The sequence below is a fragment of the Dermacentor andersoni genome, chromosome 3 (genome assembly GCF_023375885.2).
Source record: "Dermacentor andersoni chromosome 3, qqDerAnde1_hic_scaffold, whole genome shotgun sequence".
NCBI classification, from domain to species: domain Eukaryota; kingdom Metazoa; phylum Arthropoda; class Arachnida; order Ixodida; family Ixodidae; genus Dermacentor; species Dermacentor andersoni.
In genome coordinates this window covers 42404602-42429037 of record NC_092816.1, presented here as the reverse complement: position 1 = coordinate 42429037, position 24436 = coordinate 42404602, and the positions used below count along the sequence as shown (strand labels likewise).

The 24436-nt window shown below is 42.2% G+C and overlaps 2 protein-coding genes across 3 annotated transcripts in view; one reads left to right on the top strand and one right to left on the bottom strand.

Moving 5' to 3' along the window:
- Nucleotides 1–478: 478 nt before the first annotated feature.
- On the bottom strand, nt 479–20847 carry PIG-S (phosphatidylinositol glycan anchor biosynthesis class S). Its single transcript, XM_050166995.3, has 14 exons — nt 20720–20847; nt 20259–20395; nt 19122–19314; nt 17166–17303; nt 16281–16390; nt 14688–14808; nt 14451–14512; nt 12309–12423; nt 11022–11111; nt 8905–9134; nt 6601–6729; nt 4975–5077; nt 4826–4883; nt 479–681 (listed from the first exon to the last, which is right to left on the bottom strand). Exons 1-14 carry the CDS (start codon nt 20772–20774, stop codon nt 564–566), a joined length of 1659 nt encoding a protein of 552 aa, XP_050022952.1. The 5' UTR covers nt 20775–20847; the 3' UTR covers nt 479–563.
- A 383-nt stretch (nt 20848–21230) lies between these two features.
- Nucleotides 21231–24436, top strand: part of Zdhhc8 (zinc finger DHHC-type containing 8) — a 35050-nt gene continuing 31844 nt past the window's right edge. For both annotated transcript variants that reach the window (XM_050166979.3, XM_050166974.3), the window contains exon 1: nt 21231–21643. In XM_050166979.3, the coding sequence (XP_050022936.1) occupies nt 21552–21643 (92 nt within the window). In that variant the 5' untranslated portion in view covers nt 21231–21551. The remainder of the gene's footprint in view (nt 21644–24436) is intronic.

Sequence of the window (24436 nt, the reverse complement as noted above, 5' to 3'; positions counted from 1 at the left end):
ACACAGTGCAAGATTACACATGGCTGAAGATTGAATGCCATCAGCCATGCTTTGTTTCCCATGTCCCAGGCCAGACAAGATACATCAGTGCACTGACAAAACAATCGTAACTTCAATGCTCACTGCCTTTCACTGGCTGTTAGTGGCACTTTAGCATGTCACTGTATAAACAAAAATGCAAATAACAGAAGCACGGGAAAAAATAAAAGGAAGTGCCTGTTAGATAACGCTAACATCTTGTTATGCAGTATCATTGTAGTGGGGTTCACTTCTTGACCCTGCCACACTGCAAGCAGCGACTGTTGACACATAATCTAATGTGTCCTAACAATTTCACCTGCGGCTTGACCGGTCTGCCAACGCAATGTTGCACTTGTCTTCGAAAGCTGAAGTCCTTGAAAGCTCAGCCAAGTTTTCACATTTTAGCAGAACTTAAATCGTAGACCAAATCGGCAAGCATTCACATGAAACCACGGTCTATACAAAAGCGTTGGTCGTACATATATTTTACATTTTTTACAGTTGTCAATATAACTTAAGCTATGTGGTTTAAATAGCACTGCTTAGTCTTGCTTCTCTGTTTTTGGCGTTTTTCTGTTCTTGTAGTAACACCAAAGGCCACGTATTGACAGCACAACAGGCAGACTGATGGGCAGGAATAGAGGAATGTAGATGGCGTATCTGCAATTGAAAAAGCGGGAGCTTTAATAAGAGAATGCAAATTTTTTTTTTTTTTTTTGCAACATTTAAGCTATGTAACATGAATGCACGGCAACATGAAGTTTGACACTTTCCACACTACGGGACAGGACCAGCTTATTGCAAGTCATACCAATGCAGTTATCGGCTCAGCTAGCCAAGGGCTAAATTTCATGCATGGGGTGACAATAAGCACTTGCTACTCGTAGCATTGAGGTTGAATGTTAGACTGTTATGACAATGACAACAGGACCAACATGCTTGGTAATAGCTTTTGCTAGCTTCTAGTGCTGGGGAAGAGGTTGGCACCCTGTTAAAAAGAAGCTTTAACTTAGGGCAAACTTTGATTCCCCTATTTGAATAAAATACAGAAATGCTTTCATTTGGCAACTTACAACATGATTTTAATTAAATTTGTGGGACTTGCAGAGATAGAAAGTTGTATTCTATCAAAAGTTGTAAGCAGAATCTAGGACCTCAATTCTTTTTTTCACTAATTTTTTTTTTTTGCAACATTTAAACTACAACATGAATGCACGGCAACATGAAGTTTGACACTTTCCACACTACGGGACAAGACCAGCTTTCAACGGGAAGACGGGATTTCTACCAGAAAGCCCGTCTTCTATGTGTGGCATTTGCCGCAAGCGTTTCCCGGTAAACATTATGGCTACGTACGCTGCAGTTGCCGGGAAGTGTGAGAGGCAGTCGGGGATCTTCTAATGCTATCGCGTTCCACTGGAAGATGCAGCTTAAGCGTTCTCCGAATTTTCAGAGAACTTTCCCAAGAGCAGAAGACAATGAGACTCTGCGCTTGTGCGTAATCACTGCAAAATGTTGCATTTGTAACACAACATTTTGTTGAATGTGATCAATTTGTAAAGTCAGAAGGACATGTTTAGACAAGATAGAACTAAGTCTGCTGGGCCAGTTGGTGCAACATATCATAAACGTGTGAGCGGTTTAATGGCAGAGATGAATAAAGACTTGACAGAGCAGACCCTCAATGTTTAGACAAATTCATGCACTAACTATCATTTCCATGCCTGCAGCTCCCATTTTCCATTCTCTGTCCTAGATTCCCCTCTAGAAATTCTTGCAGGCCACTCACTCCATGTTACCACCTACTACGTGATTGCTTTCGATACATGCAAGACTGACGGAGGTTGACTGCTACTCGGTAGTATGTATTGCTGGGCTAGTCAGTTCATACTGAGCAATCTCGGATAAGATTTATGGCCTTTTTGTGCAAGATCGAAACAGAAGGAGGGAGGGGACAAAGTGAGCGCCAACTTTCTATTGTTTATTCTGCCTACAAAGACATCCAATACAGTGAACTCTCATAAAGGCAAACTTGGTTAAGCTGAATTCTCGCATATAATGAACAACATGGGAACGTTTGTTTAGTTTTCCATAGACTCAGCGCAAAATGAATCCGCTTAAGACAAACAGCCTAGGACATACTCTTAGGTTAAGATGAACATTTGGAGTGACCACCACTGCTACCGATCCTGGAAGCTAGGGTGCATCAATATACTACGCCGGAGAGCGCGCATCGAGGCACCTTACTGGAGACCTGCAGTGCACATCGCCCGTGGACAGAGGTGAAGTTCACTTCGTGAACGAAGGTGACGCACAGACGTATGGGTGCTATAGCGCATACGAAGCTATCGGCCCTCCGTGCGCCTAGACTGTCCACATCACAGATTGTATTCAAGACAAGGCTCTCATGGCCGCACCATACGCAGCAGCCGCCAGAGTAGAATGCCCCCCTTGTAAACATTCACTTACTAACTGAATTAACAAGCATGCTGTCAGCACGTATAGGCAAACAGGAACGCATCACACTCGATGACTGCAGATGCTAGCTGTCAAAACGTTGGCGTGAGGAATCGCGGCAGCAGCAGCGAGCGAAGTGACCTTCGTGCTGTCTATCGCTTCAATGCAAACAGAGCGGCGAGAACATAGTGCACGCAAAGCTGTGAGCCATCGGCCCATCTAGACTGACCCCGAAGCAGATAGCATTCAAGATAAAACCCACACGACCATGCACGGCTGAAGTACAACTCCCCTCCCCGATGCCATGCGCCAGACGGAAAACGGCGCACTCCCCCTTCCTCCCTTTTCCTCCTTTGCGCATGTCAGATTGAGCCGCCATCGTCAGCTCACCGTCGCACGCTTTCACTCATACACACTGCGTATGGTGTGCAAGGATGACATTATCATGAGATGAGCGCGGTATGTCCGTATTACAACTGAAACCTGTAGCAACTGCTAGAAGTGGTCAACCCAGCGCAGCTCCAGCTACCTTCCTCCTCCGCGACTCTTCACTTCCTTTTTCCTTCCCCACTTTGCTCACCGTCACCTAGACTTTCCTCTAGGTTCCATTGCTTTGCCGCATCCTCAGCACGCTCCTTTGTACTTTCGCTAGCTTGGGGCCTACACCGATGACTTGTGAGGCGGCAGATGCCTGCTTTAACTCCCTAGTGAATTTTTTCCAGTAGCACGAAGGCACAGAAGGATTTTTAAGGTCATTAGGTGAGACAACATTGTTTGTGGACGGTTGACGATTTGCAGAGAATCGCCAAATATTCATCACGGACCGGATGAAACCAAGCAAGGGTACCACTTGAAAACAGTTTTCTATTAAGTTCAGCTAAATAAATGTTTTTATGTCATTTTCCCCCCATTTTAAGTCTACTTCATTTACCGTTCTGAATTAAGATATTTGGATGCACCTGGTCGTGTTGCCAATTATTCTTCTGATAAGACTAACTTCTGATAAGAATAAATTGTCACGGTCCCTTCGAATTCGTCTTAAATGGAGCCTACTGTAAATGGAAGTATGCACTGCACAGCAAACTAAAAAAACTTAAAATGCACGTCACTGCATCTGCATCAGGCTCTCGATAAGATGTCTCTCCGAAAGAAAAAGGGCAACTGACATGTCGCTAATGCACGACGCCCCTCGCTTCGTAATATAAAAAGCCTCTAATAACTGACGTGCCGCTGCATCCATACTTCTATCCAGAATCCTTATCTTGTCTAGTCGTGGCTCATGCTGATATGCATAGCAGTTCTAAGGCAAATGGCAAAGGATTTTTACCTTTTAGAGACTGCTTCTGCTACCCCAACTACAAATAGGAAAGGCAGCAGATAGTAGAATAACATAGCAGAGTACTTAAACCTCAATAAAGCCTCTTGATGCTGAGCACCAGTGTTGCCAAGAGACAAAAGCTATGATCTACAGGCAGGTGCCAGGCAGCTTGCATGCAGCAATGCTCGGTTCAATGGATTTTACGCTAAATTGGCCGATTTTTATGCTTTATTGATAATAATAAACTTATAGCAGATAAAAATTTTAAAAGCAATTATTCTTCAAAATGTTTTAATGGATTTAGCAAGGAATACAGTCAGATTTTAGTTAGATCTTGAATGTTGTTATAGTAGGCTTTATTATTTTTTTTTTTCAGAAAACAAGAAGGTAAAGAATAGATGGCGACATTTGATTTTCTATGCCTTTATGTTTTTGTGTGTGTGTGTGATAATAGCTCAATATGTATGTTTGTTAGATAATCCTTCTTGATGAAAAGTTTCTTCGCAGATTCACTAAAGTTACTATCAGATTCTAGCAGACTTCTTAACAATTTTGTTTTGCTGAATCTCAAGAATAAACAAAAAATCATTAACAACAGTTATTTTACAATGTCTCTGTAAAAACAGAGAAAGCAAGAGAAAGAGTTTAATGAAAGCCGAAGGTGTCAGCCTTGCTATAAGCAGGGTTTGCATTCATATAAGATGTTTGAAATGATAAGAAGACGAAAATAAAATAAAATTTAATTAAATATGCAACTAGAAATTAATGACCAGAGCTCAGACGACAAAAGAAATAATACTAAAGAAACAGTGGGAGCATAGCAGTGGTGTAAATTTATTAGGTCTGAACAACGACACTTGTTTAACTCGGAAGCACTGCAGCATACACCTTCTAAATATCACCAAGAGTGCACCCTTTTCAGATACCCTTCAAATTCCAATGGCTTTGAACAGCTTTTAAGGCAGGTCTTTTGGCCGGTACCCATTGCATTAATTAGGTAGATGCGTTAAGTGCAAAGTAGCAACTTACTTTTGATCGTCGGGAAAATATAGAAGCGCCAGTAACGAGGGATCGAAGAAGGCTTTCTCTGCAAGAAGGAAATAAGGTTAACGAGACCTAGGAACAATGTTAAATCAGGCGTACGAACATTAAACAATAAAGAAAAAAAGAAGGCTTACCAGAGGCCAAAAATGCAGCCTCAGCATTTCGGAAAGCGTTCTCCAAATCTCCTCTGTTCAAAAGATCGAAGCTTTGTTTTGCGTATGATACAGACGAGTAAATCTATAAGGAAAATCAAGCCTTCAAAAAAATTGCAGTGATCAAGGAACATAAATCACTGTCACAGATAGGCTATGCCTCAGACAGCAGTCTACAAAGGCAATATAGCAGCCTGGATTTTACCCAGATGACATGGTACCCTTTTTTTTTTTTAGCTACCTCTGCACACCATGTTTCAAACATATGTACTAATTCAGCGAACACAACTTGAAGATTACCATAGCTGCGTCAGTACATAACGCCAGAAAAAGGGCGCCAGAGCTTACATTTTCTTAGGTCGCAAAGGTGGTATGACAAATTAGCACAAGTGCAAAATGACGCTACATGCAAGAACAATGACCAAGGTATCAGGGTCAAGAAAAAGACGAGAAAATGTGTAAAACAGGCACCTTTGAGATGCTGATTCAATCCATCTGTCATCTCTGTACAGTCACCTAAAAGGTGTACAGTCGCCTTTTAGGTGACTGTACAGAGATGCCCCTAAGCAGTTCTTCATGATGAAAGATTAACAGATGCTCTCCGGGAAGGTGCCAAGTTGCACCATTTTGCACCCCTATGGGTGTGGGGAAGCCTGCTTACAATAAGATACTGCGTCCGCATGATCATAATGAGATTCATTTTTCCAGGATTGTCAGCCTACGAATGTAACGACGCTCTGGACATATCAAGGGGCTCATTATATTTGGAGTTTGAAAAATACAGAGAGCTCGGCCACCGGGCGATTACACTTAATAAAAAACCAACCTCCTTCGATGATGGGAGGCGAGGGTCTGCGAATAGTGGGCGTTAACTCGGCGCATTGCAATGGAATGGAGGCGATAGGGAAGTGTCGATGCATTAAGAATGCTCATGTTGGGACTTTAGGTTCAACGTTCTGGTACACTACGGTGATGTGCATACACACGGCATCGCTGTGCAAACATGGCTGCCCAGGCACACACACGTTTTGCCCTTCGGTGCAATGTTCCAGCCAATCCGTAACTGAGATGTACGCTCACATTGGGACTGGTGCATGTGCAGAAAAATGTCATATTATAATGCTCGTAACGCGTCGAGTGCACTCCTGAGCTGAAAACAGCCACATCGATTTCGTGTCAATACGCTATTGGCATTAAAAATAAATGTTGCACTCTGCCCTGCAGATGATAGCTGGTGCTCATTCGGTATTGTCGAGAAGGAAGGGGCGCCTCCTGTCGGAGGTGCCATAAATGTGCCGCTCAATGCAGATACCACAGCAGCAGGGTAGCCACCAGCACCTGGCGTTCCCAGGGTTCCCCTTCCAATGATTGATTGAGCTTAATGCTGCTTAGCTTTGCTGGTGCGACAATAACGGCACATTCAGCATGACGTGGCCAACGGCTATTGTAGGAAAAATAGCACTTGACAACTAGTACACATTGCTGGGCGAGTTGTACACGTTAGCTTTCAGCGCAACAACACAGTCGGCTTGTCGTCATCTTTGTCTTTGTTGCGCTGAATGCTAAGAGAAAGAAACTTGCCCTGACATCCAGCAAAAGAACACTTACAAGTTCCCCGATTTCATCCTTGACTACGATATTGGAGATCTTGCTAAGCAATTCCGAGAGAGACTTCAGTGAAGAGCTAGACATGGACAAATAGTCCTGAGTCCTACGCCTAAGAAGGAATGCAACATCCTGAAAGGAAAAAAAAAAGAGCACTGCAATCTAGGGTTCAGCAATACAACAAGGAAAAGACAAAATTTGACAGTTAAGCTCCAGTACTAGTAACAACTGTCTCAGGTGCCTCCACATAAGTGCTGCACAGAGTGCAACCAGAGAAGTGCCACAATGATGTCCATTCAAGACTAAGCGGCAGCTCCCAAATGCGATTCAACACCAATTTCTTTCTTGACTTTGCTGTGTGGAATGTTGCACTGTCCCCCCTCTACTGAATGAGTCACTGCACATCAGTACTGCAGCTGTACTATTCCTAAGCTACCACGTTTAAATCAAGCACTTTGAGCATCTAGTTGAAGGCACTGAAATGGCAGAAGGGGGCATGTTTCTCAAGCAACTGCTTACTTCAAGAATCACCAAGAAACGTCACTGAATTGCAGTGACTACTTCAGTTCTGTTGGGGGGCAGCACTACACTCCACACAGTGGAAATGGCAATGAGATTGGAGTTGAGGGCTGTTTGCGGTAGCAAGGAAAGACAATACACATAAAGTTAAGCAAAAGCAAACAAACAACCACAATGAAACTGTGTCAGAGTAAGCCAGCCGAGACAGACTTGCAGCCAAGTAGATTGCAACAAGATTGAATGGGAACTGTATTTATCAACATTTAAACAAGACTAATGGCATATTTGGCTGGTTGTTTGAGAGCACTCTGTTACTGCTACGGAGGTTGTGAAAAATGGCTTTAAAGCTGTATTGCGAGCATAAACAGGTATGGTAGTGATAATCTAGCTTCATTGTCGGAGACCGCTTATGCTAGCTAGCATTAACACTTAGTTGCTCTTATAGTACACCGTTATAGTGCTGCTGGAATGCTCTGAAACGACCAACTGAACATGCCATAAACTAGTCCATTCGATAACTTCTAAGACACGGGGAGGTCCGAACTAAAGATTCTCCCTAAATATGCATCACAATGTGTAATAGTATGTCTGGGACTAAAGCCAAGAGTTTCGCCACTCCGGAGTTATGCACATTCAATTTAATATAGCACCACCAAGATTGCTGGCATTTGAATATTAACGATTTCATCAGGTTGTGCTATTACGCCAGGCTTTCTTCCCAGACAAAGCATTATAATGCACTCAGGATGAAGGCTTACAACAGGATTCTATTGCGAAGAAATGGAGTACTTGGTGCATGGGCAAGCACGACAGAGATATCATTTGTGACCTGGAAGTACCTAGCCTTATCATCTGTTTTGAATGACCTAAAAGAATTTTCTACCTCCGATTGCAAATGACAAATGGAACAAATGACCAATACAAATTGAAAGACAGTGTATTTATTTTGCTTCCATCCAGATTGTCACAAGCCACAAGATAACAACTCAAATGCTTAAACAAAAATAAAAATTAAACAATGGGGCCTTACGCATCAAAACCACAATCTGATTATGAGGCACACCGTAATGGGGCACTCAAGAAATGGGGCCATCTGGGGTTCTTTAACGTGCACCTAAATCTAAGTACACAGGTGTTTTTACATTTCACCCCCATCGAAATGTGGCCTCTGTGGCCAGGATTCGATCACACTCAAATGCTTCTGCTTCTGAAAATGTACAATGTGCATATTTCATATTCCACACAGCATTAGCCTTCCAACATGCTATCATTTTGTGGAAATGTGTCTAATTGTACACGCCAAGGTAACATATATCACATATACACCACAACAACTAACCAAAAAAATGACACTTGAAAGGAACTGCACACAGGATATTACTAATTAGACTCGTGCTGCAATATTGGTTATTATGCACCAAGTGTGTTTGAAAAAGGGCAATGAAAGATCTGGTTCTGAGTGCTTGCCAGCAGCATAATTTACATCGGGCAAACTTCTGGGCTGACTGTATTTTTTCTTAATATGTAGCACTGCACATGAAACAGTCTATCCTGCTTGTGTAACTGAAATACTAGTGTTTGGAGTTGAGGTGTGGCGTTCGCTTGTGGAGACCGTAAAACTTCAAAATTTTCAACTTATTTTGGTGCTATTTGTTAATGCTGCCTGATGCTAAAGACACAAAAGAATTCATAAAACATAATTTTTAGCAATAGAGTTACATTTGTTTCAGAAAGGACAAATTTATGGCAAACGTGTATCATTAGAAATAAAATACAACAGCTGCTCACCAAATATGAAGGCATTGGGCTCTCCAAGTAGTGCACTGCGCGATCATAGCTCTTATCAGGCAGGCCAACCAGAAGACTGAGCTGGGCCAGGAACACTTGAAATACGGAGCGCATGTCAATCTCTACAGGCTGAGGCAAAGTGTCACCAGGACCTGGAAACTTGGCGACATTGTAGAACAGGACACCACCCCACTTGGGTGACAGAAATGAGTTGGTCTGCAGCTGGTTGCCTGGTGGAAGAAGAGCACTGTGTGACTGACGAGGGGTCAAGTGAAATGCAACTTTCAAATTTTTTTCCGTTGTTAGATCAGCAAAGATAAAGAGTTACCATGACAAGCGTAAAACTAGGCCTTGTCGACAAGCCTGTGCAGCTCATACATTTTTACACCCCCATCACTTCCGCCTTTAAAGACAGCATTAATGCAAATTAAGAGTGCTTTTGCGATAGCAGGCAGAGATGAACATTCGGTGGCCCTATCGTGTAATCACGTAACGTGAATGGCTGCCTCCACAATAAAGGCTGACTCGCAAACCTCGCCTAAAAGAATATTGCCAGGCTTTCGTGAGTGTAGCCATGTGCCCTCTCCCCACCCCCCAAACACAGACAGAAATCCTGAATGCCCAATTACAGACCTTAATTAAATAGGAGGAGAAATGTTGTGGCCATGCCAAAGCTCAATTCTTTATAGAAACAGTCCTGCATATATAGTGTAGCTCCGTAAACAGTCTTGTTGCATATGTTCAGTCATCATCACTCTCATCATTTCTCTCAGTTGAAGCTTGGCATGGCTTCACAGAAATGAGAATGCTATGCTGTGAAGCTACACCAAAGGATGTGATAATATATAAACATATAGCCTGCACCTCTACTTTATCACTAAAGCTCCAAAATTTTTGGGACACATATTATGTCTGCCAAATTATTGGTGCAATATGCTTGCAAGCCACTGCTCAATAAATGCATCAACAGACTTCATGTTTCTTTCCCTTCAGCAAGAAAAAACCTATGCAGCACCCAGTTAGCATCTATTGGACAGGCTTATCACTATTGCAAAGACTTCTGGACTAAACAGTATAGCTAAGAAATATTATTGTCATAATTACTATTAGTCATTCACTGGTTTTGACCTTTCTCCACCATGCGGAATGACAAAACAAAACAAGAAATGCCAATATAATGGGCCATATTCCTGACAGGGTTCTTGCCCATGATGAGCAATATGTGAGAATTTAATGCTACTCTAAGTTACTACACTACCACACATGGTCCCCTACCGGGGTCATCCTTGCATTTTATTTAAATATTCTTTATGGCATGAAACACACAATTACCCTAAATGGAGCACTCATGCCATCGAGTCTTTCTGCAGTCAGACGAGATTAAACTTATACGGGTCTCATTTATCAGTGGGAGCTTTCATACAGTATATATTCATGAACAGCTAGGCTCATCACTAACATTGTTATAGTATGAATCAGCAAGATGCATATAGCTTGTCTGCGGTACAGAAATGATTAAACTAGCACTAAACAGCGAGATGCCATATAATGAGCTACCACAGTGCATTAGCCTTGGGTAAGTATGGCTGTAACCACCAGCTGGCTAGCTGGAAAAGTCTAGGTACATGAGCAGTGAACAATTTGAACCTTTTTTGTAGTACAGCACTGCCGATCACTAGCAGCCAATATGCAACACTTTCACAGTTTCAGACAGTAGCACAAAAGGTATTCACTCCCCAGTGCTTCTCCCAAGTGTAGTAGCCATCACAAGCTCTTTTGTGAAATGCTAGCTGACATTGCATTATCCGGAGAGAGAGAAGTAAACTTTATCACAGGCATATTAGTTATTGAGGCCCTGGCAGAGAAGCCAGCATGGAGGCCACGTGGCCATGACACCGTTAGCCCGCTCTTCCAGCACATTTCGCTATTATCCTGCTGCTTTGTAACCACTCCCTTCTTTTATCCTGTATGAACCTGAGGTAAATTATAAATAAAATAAAGTATGGTTCATGCTACAACAGCCATAAAACAAAATACATTGTGCCAGCTTTCTTACAAGCCTCGAAACAACTTCCGGCAGGAATACTGGGTTCATTGTGTACAGCACTCATGCATACCTTGGTCGTCGTATATGTAGAGCGGATAATGAGTTTGTGGCACCACGTAGACAACAAAGTTGAGAACGGGACGAATTGACGCTTGAAATCCTGGTGGAGAGAGGAGCAAAAAGCAAGAGCAGTGAAATGTGTAAATCACACAATTTATGCTAACAGGAAATAAATAAATGAAGAAAAACGTATTCGATCCCGATTCGAAATTTCAGGCATTCATGCACCAAAACTACCTTTGGTGGATGACACTTTTTCCTTTCATTGACAAACTTTTCATTCCTGTCAGCAAGATGGCATAGACTATTTGGAACCAAGTGTTTGTGTAACCTTCTGCCAACTATGGGCCTACATGCGAGTTCTATGCCTTCTTTCTTATGATGTCAACAGCCGTGATAGTTTCTTCACTAAACTTACTGCATGATGTGTGTCCACACATCAGATGTACCCTCACTTTGGGATGATCTAGAGCAAAGCAATGCTGGCAACTTAGTGAGGAAGTCACTAAATTTGATTAGCTTTTAGGCCCCTTGGTAGAATTGTCTTTTTGAAGTTTTGACAATATTTTAATGATGTCAATTATAGCCAGTGACTTTGCCCCACTAGAATCCCACAAGGAACTTGAGCGTCACCCCCATTTTATTTCAAGGGGGATATGTGCACATCTAATTGTTGCTGCTCCTTGAAACAGACTGAAGAGCTTACTAGATGGCCACTTGCATGCCTTAAAGCTATTTTTGTGGGCAAAGCATTGTCTCAAAATTGGGGAGTGTTTTCCTCTTTTCACATTTCCATTATTGACTTGCACACCGCAGGAAATAACTTAAAGCCGTAGTTTAAAAAAATAATGAACAAGACGCCTAGAGCAACTTAAAAAAGCGAAAAATTCACGCAATTCATTCCCATCATCACAGCAACTTTTTTCTAAAAGTTGAGTGTTTTGGGCCATGTCCCGGCAGCTTTGTCCAAGGAAAGTTCCTGACACTGGTATGCAGGGCTGGCTACATAAATATAACCGCAAGAGAAACAAGAAGTAAAGAAAAAAAAACCTAAATAAGAATCAGACAGGACGCCGTGCACTATTCAAGCAATGCCTCTCAAGACCCGAACTGAAATCAATGAAGAAGACAGAAAGAAAGAAAAGCAACAAATAAGAACAAGGAAGAACCAGAAGCAGCAGTCCTCAAAGTTGCACTTGCAATCACTGTCATTGCTTCACTCTTCAAGCAAAACATGCCTTTTTTTTAAATTCTGTGATGACAGTTTCAGAGAATAACACAAGAGAGATTCACTCACCAGTGCTTCCTTCGATTGGGTTTATGATCAACGAAAGTTGGTCAGCCGTTGCTATGTATGCACCACTTGTTTGGTTGAAGCGCCGCCTTAATTTCAGTGGAGTGAGAAACAACACCTGCATTTTTGCAGAAAAAGTATTTGCCAGCCATTACAAAGACCGAACAAAGATTAGGAAAGATCAGCATTGTGTCTAATGTTAAATTATCTGCCTCCATTCAGCTCTGGTTTAAATCATTCAGATGATGAAAATGTGCCTTGAATGTCTATTTCGACTGGAAACAGGCATGCACATCAGAAGTCGTATGGCTTAATCATTAACATCGCAAAGGCTTGAAGTATATAGCTCTCACTGAAATCAACTGCAATGGCTGGCACTTTCTTGGGCTTTTTGCCAGTGTGTATATATTATGACACCTTGATTAATGGAAGTTTATCTGGTAAGCTGCAAGCAGGTCTTAAAGCTGCTAAGAGCATATCAGGCTGATATTTTTTACCTAAACTTGATAAGGTGTTAAAGTTAATAATTTTGTTCTGCAATCAGTAATCCCACGTGGCAGACAGCAAAAGCGCGCAACATAAAGGCATACAAAGTTGGAACTTGTATCAAACTGTTACTTGAACTGCTCATCCTCATCAAAAATCCGGCCCTTCGGTTAGCCCCCTTTCTCCTCGTTTACCACAGACACAAGAACACCAAAAGAATAGTGATTAACTCCACACGTTAATTTGCAAACTGCACAGCAAGCGTAAGAGGGCTACATTTTTATTATTATTGTCTCTTGCTGCATTCTGTAAATTATATTTTATTCATACAATCCATGCCAAGAATGCAAGAAGCCCAAGTACAAAGCATGGTTCATATTATCCACCAATTTTACGTTCGAGTGTGGCTTCACAGCAATGCATTTCTCATTGCAGTGAAACCGCTCTGCACTTTTCAGTATGATGATTGGACGTACAAGGTGCTATGTTTTATGGACTTTCCTTAGTGCCGGGTTACAAAGAGGGGTTACCCGCTCCAATCTTTTTATTCGAACTGTTGTAATTCAGGGTTTGGATAATATACAGGGGCAGGATATGTGCGTGAAAATACAGTGCAAATCGTGGTGACACGCAATGTGAAGCAATCAGGAAAGCGTGCCATGCCATGATAGGCATGCAAGTACATGACCTTCGACTGAAAGAAATTAATGCAGTCTGTGCAAAATAATTTCCCACACACGAATGAGCTTGCCTTTGGAATTGTGGCAGTTACTGACACTGGATAGTGCAACTGACATTGTGCTATTCACTTAAAAATTATTGTTTTTCCTATGACACCCATTATCTGAGTGATATTCATTGCAAACGGAGCCAACATTTCTTGTTGCCTTGTCATACTGCGGCTGAAACATATAAATATAAACAATTTGCTACTAAGCTCTAGTTAAAGAACCTAGTAGACAAACACTATAGAAACTATTTCTGTGGGAAGAACAGGTTTGCACAAAGTACAAATATTACTACTAAACAAGAAGAAAAGGGGTTAACCAAGGTACCCGATGTTTATTAGTCATATCATAAGAAGCCAAGAAACACTGACACCCAGGACAACATAGGATATGTGCAATCCGACAACACTGATGCCTTCAGGTAGCATGTGTGGGTTTATTGACTGGCTGCCTTCACCAAAAAAGATCACGTTCTCGTGACGCCTGCAGCAGAAAGGATGTTCCACATCCGCCACCACGGTTTGTGAGTGGTGGTGCTGGCTAACACTCCCAGGTTTCTACTAGGAAACATAAATAACCAAGAAAGCGGATGGGGAAACGGCACCGCGGTAGCTCAATTGGTACAGCATCGCATGCGTAATGCAAAGGCTCTGGGATCATTCCCCACTTGCAACAAGTTGTTTTTTCATCCACTTTCACTTCAATTAATTAACTGTTTCTTTATTTCATTTATTAAACACAAGTAATTTCCCCTAAGTTGTCCTTGGTATCAGTGCTTGTTGGCTTCTTATGAAGTATTACTACCGTGGTTTTGTTACATTATATAAAACTAGCAGTGGAAAGCAGTTTCTGGCAGAGCAGAATAAACTCACCAGTTCAACGATTACACAACTGCTTCATAAGAAGCACACCTCCAAATGGTTATAAATACCTGACTCTTGACGTGCACCTTGGCAACCAGTGAGATCTTTTCCAGAAACGGCTTCAAATACACTGCACAATAGAGTTTACATTTTCAGTCATAAAAACCAGCCTGCCTTAAAACAAACGAACAAGAAAGACTATGCGGTTTATGACGCAGTTCAGTTTCTGTCTGAACAATCAACAACCTGTCTGTAAATGTGGGGGGAAAAAAGGAAAGAAAGAAAAGAAAAAAGGGTTTGCTCACCTTCAACTGCATCCTCTATTCGCCATGAGACGTCCAGGGTTTGCGGTTCGGGAACCACAAGCGTGAATGTCACGTCAAACTCTGTGGCTGCGCTCAAGGGTCTCATGCGTTCCTTGTCAAGCTGTGCACAGAAGCAGATGCAACAAATTATATATGCATCTATGCTGCGAAAAACAGACTTACAGCAAGTCAGTTCTGCGAAAATCTGCAAAGTAGGTGAGGCATCGTGAAAAAGATAAGTCGTAAGGGTGGATGATAGCTTTTTCCCTTCATACGAAAATATGCCTTTCGTGCACTGTCTCACTTACCCTGGGATGCATTCCCAATTCAATTCTATCTAGGCAAGCCTCAACGTGCTCACGGGGTAATCTGCACGAAGTCCACAACATGACACTTTTCCATTCTCTCAGAAACGTGGTGTGAAAGTTTTGTTGTAGATGGGCTCTTCCAATAGCAGTAATGTTTAGCTTTGAGGTGTGGGTATGTCGTTGCCCTGAAACCTCAACCAGCAAGTCTGAACCCCAGTTAGACGGTGCCTCCATCTTCCACTAGTCTCAGTGTTGTTATCATCTTCTGCAACCAAGAGCGGCTCTTGGCAGGAGTGCTCACAGTAGTAATGTCAGAGTACAGCAAGAACAAAAGTAGCATTCTCAAATGATGTGCTTAGCAATGGGTGCTCTCATGTTTACAGTAGCTACAGTTACTCTGTAGCTACTGTACTTGGGTTGAAATACTAGATGGTTTCACGACATCTTGTCCGGTTGGGTAGTAAATTCATGATAAAAATAATGGAAGGACAACAACCAGAAATGTGTTGATAACTATAAGAAATTTTGGCTTCCATACAGAAGCCTCGTCCACAGACACCAACTGCTTGAAACAATGAGAACATCATAGTACCCAACCTAAGGATTTTACATATGCGGCCAGACGATTGCAATTATTGCAATTCAGTTTATCTTGCAGTCTGGATAGCAAGGGACTAGAGATAATCCCATGCAATCCAGTTTCTTTCCTCAACGATCACGGAAGCCTTGTCCAAGTGAATGTCATAATTAAAGGCTCCACAAGTGCACTGACAGTGACTGTTCTAATTTTTTTTTTTACATCATGCATACATTCATTATTACAACATTGCAAAATGGAGGGTGATACATAAAAAGAAGTAGACACGAGAAGCGCTGAACTAACAGCTGACAGTTTATTGCAAACTGCGAGGGATAAATAGAAAAAGTCCGTCTGTATGTGCACCCTCATACTACTAGCCCAGGCCAAATCTTTCCAAGACTGACTTCGAATTCAAGCAGATTGATAGAAGTATCCGAGGTGCAAAATCCACGGTTTTTCTTTATATGGAGAGCTTTGGTGATTTCACACTGTCCCTCTTGCTTAGCCATCATGATGAACTTGAACCAACTTGCCCGATTGGAATAGATAAAAGCATGAAAAGCACTTGAAAGAATATAAAAAGTGATACAATCCTGATGCTTGTACCATTATCACAAAGCGCAGATATGCAATGCTAAATAATGACAAGCTGCTCTGCTGCAATATCTGTGTCCCTTAAGATTTCAAGATTCAATATATGCTTGCCTTTGCTCGCTCTGTGGCCTTGTGCGAGGTGTGTAATCTCTTCAGTGTGCTCTCCCTGATGGCATACTGCCTCACAGCACTGACGATGTTGTTGCACAGGATGCCAACATCTGGAAATGATGATGGTGGCCACGCTTTAGAGACAGCGCACAGCTGGTCTTGGTTTGCACGCTACTTGTGCCACTACATTGAGCGAAACTGCAATGACCAATGACTAACAAAACAAGTTCAGGTGAAAGTTGCAGTACGAAGGTTACAAGATTAAACTGTACTTCGCAATATACAAGGATGTGTATTTTGCCACGACTAACACAAAATTATGCCTATAAATATACCGCTGTTTTCCTAGTGAAATTGTAGAATGGAACATGCTTCCAGATCCTTTCATTAGTTCCCCTAATCTTAATACATTTTTGAATGGGTTACATGTACTTACTCTGATAAAGCAGTGCTTTGATTTAATTACTCTGTTAGGCTGCGCGGTGCTTGCAATGATCATTTTGCATTAAACTTCTACCTATAATCTGCAGTGTGTGTAATGCGACCAGTGCAACCATTTGTTGGGTGTCACAGAATGGTGCACATGAAATTATTTCTGCTAGCTTATATGATCTCTATTTCTGCTGCTTGTAATGGCCCTTTATTGAGGGCTTACAGTACAAACAAACAAGCACACAACACGGGCAAAATATGGAACAATACCTAACTTTCATGTAAACATGGATAGGCCCCCCCAACTAGCCCTCCTACAAACCTTACAAACAAAACAAGAAATACTATATTATACTTTTGCCCACTGACATTACTTCAAAGAATACAGCTGAACTTAAAGCCACATAGAACTATTTTAACATCCAACTACAGTATCATTAATGAATAACTCACCAATTTTGGCCTTCACATATACAATCTGGTGTAGTCCAACAGTCACAGACTCATCAGTGCTTCCTTCTGGAGCTATAACAACATACAGCTGGTTTCGAGATTTGAAGAGGTCTGTCTTGTGGAGAACTTCATCAACATCTGCAAGTCGAAAACTATTATTATTCTTTGCTTCCATGTACACCGTACCTGCTTTAATTTTTATGCAGATAAGTCATCATCAAAACAAACAATTAAGAAATGTCGTCATGCAGTGGGTCCTAATTTACAAGCCGTACTTCAAGAAATCAAATGCACTGATAAAATAAACCTAGCTGATGATATCGGATTCATATGTTTCTCTTTTTCTCATGTTCTTCTTAAAGGAGTACTGACACAATACTTTTTAGTGTGCTTTTTTTTCCATTATTTGAAGGTCCAGGACCTCAAAACCCAAGGAAATATATGCTCGCAAGCCTCAGAGCGCCCTAAATAATTTAGCGTAATGGCTTTTCTGCAGCCAGTTTCGGTTTAACTTCCCAGTAGCACACTGTGTAGTAACATCAGGATACAGCATGTGGTCACATGAAATCAAGACATTGCGATGTTTTGACACTTGGTCCGGCTTTTTCGGTCATCTGCTATGCTGCTACATCAGCTCTCACAATGAATAGCAGTGCACGAGGTGACCAAGTGACAAAACACTGCAATGTTTTGTTACCACGTAACTACACACTGTGTCACAATGCCACAGTACAGTATCTTTCTGGGAAACAAAACCAAAAATGGCTGTATATAAGCTATTACACTAAATTATTTACAGTGCTCCTAGGCTTTTCACTATTTCTTTTTGTAGAGTTTGGAGGCACAGAGCCTTCACTTAATGCAAAAAAAAAATACAAAATAAATAAAATGAATTGTTGAAAATATCATGTCTATACTCCTTAATATTGCTAGCATTAACATTTGCACCACAATATACACTACGTTACACTTGTTGTCTATAAATTGAATCTAACAGGAGCCCTAGAATCGACCTAAATTGTCTGATGCTTAAATTAAAAGACATGCTTAAAAAGCGTAGGTGCTTTTTGGGACTTTTGAAGATGTTTAAGCCATAAGGGTGGCTAAGTTAACAGTGTTTTAGTGGACAGTTGTTCCCTGTAATAGAGCTTGTCTCAGAGTTCTTTTCATGCATCAGAGTTGTGCTACAAGATAGCATAAAATTAGCCTATATAACTATGTATAACCTATACAGACTATATAAACTAGCCTACTTGACAGTCTTTTTTGCATTTGCACCCACATTGTAGCCCCGTGGCCACGGCATTCTGCTGCTGAGGTTGCAGGTTGATTCCTGGTGGCAACGGCTAGACTGAGATAGGGGCAGAATGCAAAAAACACATGAGAGCTCCGACTAAAGCGCACATTAAAGAACCCCAGCTAGTCAAATTTATTCTGGAGCCCTACACTACCGAATGTCTCACAGCCCACTGCGCAGACCTGAAGCCTACAACTCACTCACTTAACTCAAACAATCAATGTTCTACATTTGGCTTCATATTACATTAATATCCCATCAAATGAGTGCACCTTTGAAATGATAATTTTTTTCTTTGACAGGAGAGGCCGGTACTAAAAGCTGTAGCGGCTTCACTAAGGTCCAGACTCTGTTTTACATGGCAACACATTGTTTACATGGCAAATTATAAAACTAACATGGCAACCAAATAAAGATTAAATGTGGGAAATATGCAGAGTGCAGGCGTATTCTGACAGAGAGTAAGAAAATCGGCATGAAAAAGTAATGAACAAACTGCTTCACTTAAGTCTGCCTCCCTATCATATCGGTTGCACAGCCACAATACAGAGTTTGAGGTACAAAAAGTTCCTGCACCTGCTGCCATGCCATCACACCAGGCTTTAGGAGTTATTTTCAAGAAAAATGAAATACCAGCAAGGGGTAATCACGAGGCTTACCGGACAGCTGTTTTGTAAAAAGTGTCGTTTCATTCTGATGGGCTTCTCGCACGGTCCATTCATAGGCAAAGCTAACCTCAGCAATGTTTGCTGCATCTCGTCTGCTGGCCTCCTCGAGACGTTGAATAAATCCTTTGTGAACTGGCACACTGGCGTAACACGGCACCACTTCTACCTTTATACGGTGTACAGTCTGCATAACAGAGAGAGTGCGAACAGTTTGTAAAAGTTGAATTCAGAAGATGTACTTCGTTACAGAAGAAGGAACTCCAACTGGAATGAATGCCAACTGACAAAACATTGAACACACTCAATTGTAAGAAATCTTTTTTTTTATAATGTAGTACTTGCTAAGAGTTGAAATGCACATGGTCCACAAATACAGAACCTACAACTATCAAGTACAAACATGACAGTCCAGCGAAATTCCATGCTGTGTGCGATTATGTGAATTGAAAAATTAATGACAGTCAGCATCATGCATAGCATTAGCATCTGCCATGACAAAGACACCTACCTTCTTCTCCCATTTTTTTTTTTTTTTTTGGTTCATGTGTACAGTGAATTCTGCAGCCTCTCAAAGCTTTGCGCTATTGCACAGCTTCATTGTTTACAGCTTGTATAAAACGTTCCTGTGCCCTATTATAATCTATGTATGCAAGGATGCCAACAACAAAGGTAGGCCTCTAATACTTGCTTGCAGATATAACAAAACCTGTAGTAAATAAAAAAAAGAAAACTAATACATGCAATGTTTTCAGATTGCTTTTCATAATGCGTGCTGATCAAATGTGAAATTGCGCAATGTACACAAACTGAGACAAAGCGTGTGTGTGTGTGTGTGTGTGTGTGTGTGTGTGTGTGTGTGTGTGTGTGTGTGTGTGTGTGTGTGTGGGTGTGGGTGTGTGTGTGTGTGTGTGTGTGTGTGTGACTACTCAAGTTTTTTTTATGTCAGATGCGGGTTCCCCCCATGTATCATTCAACACAGCTTGCAGCTTGCCTCATTGATGAAACGTCTTTCAGATAGTCAGTGAGGCAAATCTTTCGTAAATGAGATCGACCCTCCCCTCTTTTCTTTTTCTTCTCGCATGCAGCCGTATTGTATTCGGGATGCTTGGATAACACAGCAACACGTACCGTCACGGTGCTCAGTGCCTCAATTTCATCGTACGGCAGGTTCACCCGGTAGACTGTTGTCGTTTTCCACCACACGGGCAAGCCCACGAAGACAAAGATGAGGATGAAAGACAAGCTCGCGCTGACATGTGCCAGCCCTGAGAAACAAAGTCGGCAAGAGAGTTACCCGTATGCACACCTGCTATTTCGTTTTCAAGTTTATGTTACTCCTTCGAGATCGTACCGCATTCGCACGTAGTTTCTAAGAGGAAAACTTCTATTTATCAATGACGCTCATTACTGAACAACTGCAATACCGCCTGTCGTAGCAAAACTACTTTCAATTCTACCGATCGCAAATCAAATACACACAATGTCCAACTCAAGTTGTCCGTTGAGTACCGGCGACAAATTTCCCGGCAGCAAGAAGAACGTGAGCTAGCTTTTAGTTGTTATGCCCACTGCTTTAACACAGTTCTTACCTTTATTTTCAGCATGTTTCAGTGAGCTAACTGAAGGTGCCGAGGGAGAAGACATCAGGGGATCGCGAATCAGAAACTGGGAGGTTACGGCGAGAAGAGCGGTAGACGCACCGCCGCCGCTGTTCACATTTGACGACTGCAGGATTGGATTGGCTCTATTTAACGCCGATGGACAATAACAAGCCTCAGCAGAGCTGCAAAAAATACATAAAAAACGTACTTCGGGGTTCTCAGAATTTATTTTAATTGTCTTATAAAAAGTATGTTCTTCCATGACTTAACTGAACCTTATTGCTTTTAGTTTTGTTTAATTAGTTATGCGTAATGCGGGTGATGTGGGGTAGCGTATGTGATCAAAGAATCCATTTGTTGATAGCAAAAATGATTAGCTACTTGCTTGTTTACCAGTCAGAAATTAATATAATTGTGTTTTTGATGAAGGATACTTACGAGAGGTGACCGGCACCGCTGTCGTGCAAAAGGGTAGCGGAATGAGCGTGTTACGCAGAACCAGCCTGGCCACAGTGACGCGAGATTTCTGCCGGAGATGTATCGAGATGGGAGTGGATGCGACAAATTTGTGGGGTAGCAGAAGTACGGTCGGTTTGGATGGTTTCGTGTACGGCGACTTCGTCCATCTCTAGCCATACTCAATGTGTCCGATCCTGAGGAGACTATCATGGTCGCTCTCCGACGGAACATCGAGGAGCTCCAACTCCAAGTGGACGCGAAGGGTCATCAGCCATGTTAACCTGAAGCTGCTCAGTGACAAGCGTTTAACCCATGATTGACTCGTAAAAACTCCGATCGGGCGGCTAAACTGTCGACAAAAATGCCCAAATGCAAGTCGAAGACGAGGTTTCTACCGGCGACGTGTGCTTGGACGCTGTTGATCACAGCGACAACGTTGTTTTTCGTGTTTCCGTGAGTACGGCTTCTTCTCACCCCTGCGTGTAGGCTCATTAAGCCTAATTTTGATGTTTGTCGCAATAATAAGTGTGTCAGGCAAGTAAGAAACGCCCGGGAAGGATACATCACGGACGGGCTCGTTATAATTCGCGGGGCGCGTGCGTGAGCCTCTCCACGTGTTCATGTGGCGTTGCAAAACGGGCCCGGTCATTCTTTGTGGTCTGCGCCACAGCCCGGGGTTACCCGCAATGGCATAGCCGAAAAGGTTTGAAATTTGCCGCTCGCCTTCGCTGATCTGCTGTTTGTTTCGTTGGTTGCTTACGGTATGCTTCGTCGGCTGGATCACCGGGTGATCTAGGTTCACTGCTCTTTTGACCTGGCACGCATGAGCAATTTTGACAGCTCGCACGCTGAGGGCCGTGTGCGCTGCGGATCGGTTTGCTCCTCCCGCTGTTCAAGTGGTGTCGAATGAGTGATCGTCCGTCATGCCTCCTCGGTCTGCTCAGCTTCGCTGGTGGGGACTCGTGAGAGGCGGTGTTAACCGATTTGCGTCTCGTTTTCATTTAACGCAACTCTGAGGCGCCTTCCCGTGCTCACTATGTGGCAAAACGATGGCGGTGTAATGAGGATTGACGCAGGCGTTCATTTTATGCGTTTCATTCGTATGAAAGAGAGTTACCAGATGTTTCTCTTTTCACGTAGACTATTTGCAGACGGGCACGGTAGCGGTGGCCACAGCGCGACACACGCCTCACCACTGATAACAGACGTAATGCCTGAGGAAGGCTGTTTGTGGCAGCTTTGAGCGTTAGCAGCGGCTATTGTACGCGCCATTATTCTCCAAGATAAGCCGCATGCGGTACTTGCTAAACGACATTTCTGTCGTGATGGTGTTTCAGCCAGCAGCACGGCCAGCCATAACGTTGCACCCTCAAAACTGTTGCATTGGCCGTTCGAGAGTGTCTGTCAACAGCATCAGGCCATGAACGACACATGTTTTCACCATTGTTCACAAAGAACGCCTGCTTGAATGACACGCAGTTCTATAGGGTCTCTTGGGAAATCGGAATTGCAAAACAAATAAACAAATGAATGAAATGTCAGACGTTATCGATCTACTGTTGTGAACGGAGCTCTGTGACAGCAGGTTCCATCATTCTGGCTGTTCGTCACAGCATTGTGCTTTGACGTTTATTCAAGGATGCATTCTGTTACGCTCCCAAGCCTTTCTCACAATCTTGACCCAACAGGTGGATAGGCTTGTTAAAAAAATACTTGGAAAAAAAAATTGAATGTCTCGCTATACAGCGAGTCTGCATACAAAACCGCATTGAGCGAACTAAAAATGCGTTTTGTATATCAATATATCTTAAATTGCATTTTACGAAATGGCAAGTTTTACTAGAGAGAACAGTTAAAAGCTGTTTATCATTATGTACCACAACACTGCATTCAGCTATTCAATGTTAGCATTCAATTCCAATTCTCACTTGGAGCAAGAACTACAGATCGTAAATGAATGATCCAGACCAAGCCATGTGTCCATTTGAACACGTGAAAGAAATGTCAACGAAATTGCCATCTTTAGTATAAGCAGTTGAATCGAAAGCTTTAAACATCATAAAGCCATGACAAGTTGCGGAAGAATTTCAGAATGACCCATTGACAGACTACACGACAAAATCCGCTAATAGTTGGATGTCTATCAAGTTCGGGAAGATGGAATAAGTGGCCCAGCAGGTTCAGTGGAAATGTCTAGCGGTGCCCTCTCACCCGCAGTAACCACAGAATGAGGTTCATGATCCAGAGCACTTGCAAATGCTATTTCAAATGGCAATAATAGCCATTTTGCCCGGCATTCAAGTTTGCCAGGTCGCATTCACAGAGAAATGTTGCGTGCATTGTTGGCTGACCTGCTAGAGAGCATATGTTTGTGTTAGTCATTTGGCTGTCCAGGAGCAGGTGCTATGTGCCTGCTGCATGTCCTCCCTATTGTGCCGTGATGCTGCGTATGACATTTCTGCCTGTACACTATTCCCGCCTCAAGTTTGAAATGGCACTTTCTGTCTCACTTTAGCTTGCTAATCTGACCTTAAAAGGATTAATGGCGATAGTGATGTCCTTATCTTAAAGACGCACATGTACCCTGTAATGTCCAAATTGAGTTACGCATCAGGGAAAATAGAAATAGTTGCTCACGTCTATTTGTGGGCATAGAGAATACTTTCTTGTAAAAGACAAGTGATATATTGTCTGGTTGAAGCTTCATTATTATAGTAATTTGTTTGCTGAACTAGCTACAACTGAAGGCTCACTCTGCCACATCAACAACGCAGCTATAGCCTATGCATTGTTTCCTAAGCGTAAACCAGAATTTTGTGCTATTAAACTCAGTGTAGCATTTGGGCATTACAAGGATTAATTATGCATTGCTAGTTTGCACGGAAAACTTTGGTGGAAGCACTTACTTGTCATTTCCATACTGCTGTTTACGTTGTGAAAATAATTTGCAGGTGAAGTGGTGATTTAAATGCATATCAGCGTAAGAACAAGGTGTATCTGGGGTTGTGTTTGTTATACCAGGTCTAGAAATTCTAAAAGTTGCCTGTGGCCATATAGCACAATTCTAATCCTTAATTTAGATTACTCAAAGAGGTGGCGATTACTACCAGATGAAATTAAAATGTGTTAAGTGACTAAATAATAGCTTCACTAATCAACTTCTAAAAAAATAATTAGTTTGTGCAACATTGCAATTTATGAATTGAAGCCAGTGAGTTCTCAAGGTACATCCACTTGGAATGAATT